We start from the raw sequence: 6,000 nt of genomic DNA, 5'->3' as shown, positions 1-6,000 counted from the left end.
CAGAGAGGAGGTGACATACAGAGAGGAGGTGACATACAGAGACTGTTGATGACTACACTGTGTGTTCTCCATTCAGGCAGGCAGAGAGAACACGTCATCTTCAGAAGGCGGAGCTCCGCCCATGTACAGCACACGCCAGAGGTCCGCCCATGTACAGCACACACGGCGGAGCTCCGCCCCCTCACAGCCCAGGCAGTCAGCGCATCCCCACCTCAGCAGTCACGCGTCAGTACCCGAACAGCGAGCAAGGATTGGCTCCGCCTCAAACGCGGAAGCCACGCCCCGGAAAGAGGGTGGGCTCGGCGGTCCTGCTGAGGTGCTGGTTGCGCCCTTACACAAGATGGCGGCTCAAGGGACGGACGGGATTCGCCTGAGTGCGGTGAGCGGGAAGGGAGGGGGGAACTGCCAAACTCAACCTGTGTGTGTCACCGCCGGGTGTTCTGGGTGGGGGTTAGTGACAGGACTGGAGGCATGTAAGGTGTGGGCAGTGTCCGGTCCGTATGTTATAGAGCGGAGCGGAGGAGAAGGACTGACTGATAACACTGGACGTACGGCACGCGGCTCCCTCCGCTCTCTGTACTCACCTCACGGGGGCGCTGTGCGGACGGGAGAGTGCACTGTATGAGGATTACCATGACCGTACTGGGACTGAGGGCAAGGACTGCCATGACCGTACTGGGACTGAGGGGCGAGGACTGCCATGACCGTACTGGGACTGAGGTGCAAGGACTGCCATGACCGTACTGGGACTGAGGTGCAAGGACTGCCATGACCGTACTGGGACTGAGGGGCGAGGACTGCCATGACCGTACTGGGACTGAGGTGCGAGGACTGCCATGACCGTACTGGGACTGAGGTGCAAGGACTGCCATGACCGTACTGGGACTGAGGGGCGAGGACTGCCATGACCGTACTGGGACTGAGGTGCAAGGACTGCCATGACCGTACTGGGACTGAGGGGCGAGGACTGCCATGACCGTACTGGGACTGAGGTGCAAGGACTGCCATGACCGTACTGGGACTGAGGGGCGAGGACTGCCGTGACCGTACTGGGACTGAGGCGCGAGGACTGCCATGACCGTACTGGGACTGAGGCGCAAGGACTGCCGTGACCGTACTGGGACTGAGGCGCGAGGACTGCCATGACCGTACTGGGACTGAGGCGCGAGGACTGCCATGACCGTACTGGGACTGAGGCGCAAGGACTGCCATGACCGTACTGGGACTGAGGCGCAAGGACTGCCATGACCGTACTGGGACTGAGGCGCAAGGACTGCCATGACCGTACTGGGACTGAGGCGCAAGGACTGCCATGACCGTACTGGGACTGAGGGGCGAGGACTGCCATGACCGTACTGGGACTGAGGCGCGAGGACTGCCATGACCGTACTGGGACTGAGGTGCGAGGACTGCCATGACCGTACTGGGACTGAGGGGCGAGGACTGCCGTGACCGTACTGGGACTGAGGCGCGAGGACTGCCATGACCGTACTGGGACTGAGGCGCAAGGACTGCCATGACCGTACTGGGACTGAGGCGCAAGGACTGCCATGACCGTACTGGGACTGAGGTGCAAGGACTGCCATGACCGTACTGGGACTGAGGGGCGAGGACTGCCATGACCGTACTGGGACTGAGGGGCGAGGACTGCCATGACCGTACTGGGACTGAGGCGCGAGGACTGCCATGACCGTACTGGGACTGAGGTGCGAGGACTGCCATGACCGTACTGGGACTGAGGGGCGAGGACTGCCGTGACCGTACTGGGACTGAGGCGCGAGGACTGCCATGACCGTACTGGGACTGAGGCGCAAGGACTGCCATGACCGTACTGGGACTGAGGCGCAAGGACTGCCATGACCGTACTGGGACTGAGGTGCAAGGACTGCCATGACCGTACTGGGACTGAGGGGCGAGGACTGCCATGACCGTACTGGGACTGAGGGGCGAGGACTGCCATGACCGTACTGGGACTGAGGCGCGAGGACTGCCATGACCGTACTGGGACTGAGGTGCGAGGACTGCCATGACCGTACTGGGACTGAGGTGCGAGGACTGCCATGACCGTACTGGGACTGAGGCGCGAGGACTGCCATGACCGTACTGGGACTGAGGCGCGAGGACTGCCATGACCGTACTGGGACTGAGGTGCGAGGACTGCCATGACCGTACTGGGACTGAGGTGCAAGGACTGCCATGACCGTACTGGGACTGGGGCGCCCGTGACCGTGCTGGGACTGAGGCGCGAGGACGCGTTGACCGTGCTGGGACTGAGGGGCGAGGGCGCCCGTGACCGTGCTGGGACTGAGGCGCGAAAGCGCGTTGACCGTGCTGGGACTGAGGTGCGAGGGCCTTCAGCACTAGCTAGCCCGGATTGGCAGATTTTACACAGTAACATTCTGATTGGTCAGTTAATTTGTTTAAAAACAATACTCTCCACCCCCCCTTCTGCAGGTGTATTCTGTGTTAAGCTGGCCATACAGTGTACAATCTCCTTCTACCATGTAGTACAGGTGTCTGCCTGATTGTATAATATATGGCCAGTTTCTGTACCGTCACCTGAGCGCTCTGTGTTGTAGTATAAAGAGTAACCTCTGTATTGTATTAGCTGTGAAGAGAGTCTCAGAACACTTGTTGTTGCAGGGGCTGCCTCTCATTAGATTTACAGCTCTGTGCGGTGAGATTGGGAAAGCCAATCACATGAGCAGTGTCAGTGTACAGAGCGCCCCCTGCTGTATCCTATGGTGAAGAAGAGAACCTCAGTGGCCGGGTTCAGAGTTGGTTGTGATCTACGGATTGGAATGTGAAGTGTTTACAATCTGCCATGTGGCCGCTGTATACTTTCCAGCATGGACTTGTTTATGCCAAAGTATATTTTGTAGCAGATATGAAGGGGATCTGTCACAACGTACCTCATCTCTAATAGAGGAAGTTCTTACTACACTCGGACCTCATCACTGTGTGCAATCTCAGTCCTCCGTCAGAGCCTAACTACACAGGTTGTCTGGTGTGTGGCTCATGGGGAAGCCTAATACACACACAGCAATCTTAGTATCACAACATTGCATGGATCACCAGGGCTCTGGAGGGCCGTATGGGCACAATATCAATAGGAGGTCCAAAAACAAGTTATTACATTAAAGGAAACGCTGTAATGGGGACTCTGCTGGTTGTAGATTCTGCGGAATACTGTAAAGATATTTTAGAGGATTTCTAATTTATTACAGGCTCCTCTCACAGAATGAAACTGAGGATTTGTTTGAACACAATAATTCCCAGAGGCCTGAACATTGAATCGGATATACTGTGCAATGTTACTGATTTTTAGGTTATTTTTTGTTATTAATACAGCTGTTTATATAGTGCTGACAGTTTTTATACAGGGCTTTAATATACAGTATATTCACATCAGTCCTTTGTCCTCAAGGAGCTGACAATCTAAGGTCCCAATGTCCCATACATTTTGCATACTGAGGCAATTACCCTACCAGCATGTCTTTGGAGTGTGGCAGGAAACCCGAGTACCCTTCCAAGCACAGGGAGAGTGTGCAAACTCCATGCAGACGGTGCTGTGACCACCGAAACAAACCAAGGAACTCAGTGCTGCAAGGGAGAAGTGCTAACTGCCACTTTGCTGGCCTAAAATAGGGTTAAAATGTGATTGATAGCCTTTTACATTTTTATTATGAATTTTCTGAGTTGTTTTGGATTGATGTGTGTGTGTGTGTGTGTGTGTATGTGTGTATGTGTGTGTGTATGTATATATATATATATAAAAAATCAATCAATTAATGCTTGTAGTTCAAACCACAAAATTGGATCAAATAATAGGGTGGCACAGTGGTGTAGTGGTTAGCACTTTCACCTAGCAAGAGGGTCGCTGGTTCAAATCCCAACCACGACACTACCTGCCTGGAGTTTGCATGTTCTCCCTGTGCCTGCGTGGGTTTCCTCCGGGTACTCCGGTTTCCTCCCACACTCCAAAGACATGCTGGTAGGTTAATTGGATCCTGTATAAAAAAAATTGACCCTACTATGTATGTATGAATGTGAGTTGGGGACCTTAGATTGTAAGCTCCTTGAGGGCAGGGACTGATGTGAATGTACAATGTATATGTAAAGGGCTGCGTAAATTGACAGTGCTATATAAGAACCTGAAATAATAATAAATAAAGCAGGCTCCATACTTGCTGCTTCCATATAATCAATCAAAATATGGAGTCCATATATAGTAAATACTCACTTTACTTGTATATTTATATTACTTTATATTTATATTACTTTTTGTACTCATATTTATTTTTACTTGTATGTTTATATTGTATATTTGGTACAGGTACGTGTATAGAGCTGTCAATTTACACAGCGCTTTACATATTTACTGTACATTGATATCATTCCCTGTCCTCAAAGAGCTTACAAGGTCCCCAACTCCACATTCATACATACTAGGGCCAATATAGTCCGGATCCAATGAACCGACCAGCATGTCTATCGCAGTGCATAGATTTACATCTCACATTAAAGCAGTGTCGCCAGGTTCTGAACTCGTGCTCTTTTTCAAGCCAAATTGGCTTGGCTTGAAAAAGAGCTTGGGCTCGAAATCTGGATGTATTGCTTTAATGTGATGTGTAAATCTGTGCACTTGGATATGCAAGTGAAATGAGCCTTTACTATATCCAGACTCCGTATCGCTTGCTTGATGATATATATCACTAGACAGGTTGCAGCACAAACTTCTTTTAAAGCAAATCTGTTACATTGGGGTCACTTCACTAACAGATAAATACCGCCTGATTTTTTTAGTTAAATATTGGACAAGTTATTTTATCTCAAAAATTGTCCATTCACAAAAAGAAGGGGTTATTTACCAAATGCATTAAAAATTTGTTTTACGATATTACTTGAGTTATTTTTGGTGTTTTTTTCTTCACATGCTAACAATGCACCAAAGGAAGAAATAAATGTACACAGAAATACTATGAAACTATACATTCTAGCATGCTTTCACAAAATGACCTTCCCCTGGTGAAATGTTACAATTTTTGTGTTCATTCCTGAGCTCAGGGCAAAACATTTTCACACTGATACATTGTATGCTTTTACTGGCCACTGATGAGTTCCCAGCCTTGTTATTTTGTACTTTGCTAAAATAGGAACTACTGACAGGTGATAAATAACGAATGTGTTCTTTAGTGAAATGACTTAAAGCGTTTTACTAAAAAAAAAAAAACAAAAAAAATCACGGTTTCCTTAAAGCATCCTGCGCCTGTCTTATAGAAAAAAATATGCTGATCTGTACCTATATCAGAGCGGCTCCCAGCGATCACGTGACCTCTCGGCTCGCTCTCTCTCCTCTCTTCCCCCTCCTCCCCTTCTGACGTCAGCGGCAGTGCTCGGGCCCGCCCATTGGAGCCGCCAGCCGGGCAGAGGAGACAGCCGAGGGATCAACTGAACGCTCTGATATAGGTACAGGTCAGCATATTTTGTCTATAAAACATGCACAGGATCACTTAGTGTTATATTACAGAGCGGATTAGATTAATTTATAGTAGTGGCTTAACAACCACTTTAAAGGGGTTGTAAAGTCAGAAGGTCTATGTATTAAGATAAAAAATCATTCTGCATGCAGCAGCCCCCCTAATACTTACCTGAGCCCCCTCTCGATCCAGGGATGTCCATGACTGTCTCAGCCATCCAGGACTCCCCTCATTTGCTAAGACGCAGCAGATGCACAATTGGCTCCCGCTGCTGTCAAAGTCAGCCAATGAGGAGAGAGAGGGGGTGGGGCTGAACAGCAGCTCCGTGTCTGAATGGATACATGGAGCTGTGACTCCAGACAGGTGCCCCCATAGCAAGCTGAGGGAGGGGCCAGGAGAGCTGAAGAGGGGGATCTGGGCTGCTCTGTGCAAAACTAACTGCACAGAGCAGATAAATATAACAGGTCTTTCTTTTTTTTTATTGAAACCCCCCCCCCCCCCCAAAACTTTACAATCACTT

At 50.0% G+C, this 6,000-nt stretch overlaps 1 protein-coding gene across 1 annotated transcript in view; it reads left to right on the top strand.

Annotated features, from left to right (window-relative positions):
- Positions 1–241: 241 nt before the first annotated feature.
- MORC3 (MORC family CW-type zinc finger 3) overlaps positions 242–6,000 on the top strand; it is a 121,553-nt gene continuing 115,794 nt past the window's right edge. Inside the window, exon 1 of the mRNA XM_082246955.1 lies at positions 242–379. Within this exon, the coding sequence (XP_082103081.1) occupies positions 341–379 (39 nt within the window). The 5' untranslated portion in view covers positions 242–340. The remainder of the gene's footprint in view (positions 380–6,000) is intronic.

Source organism: Pelophylax lessonae (assembly GCF_965119305.1).
Source record: "Pelophylax lessonae genome assembly, chromosome: 2".
Lineage (NCBI taxonomy): Eukaryota > Metazoa > Chordata > Amphibia > Anura > Ranidae > Pelophylax > Pelophylax lessonae.
This window is presented reverse-complemented; position numbering and strand designations above follow the sequence as displayed.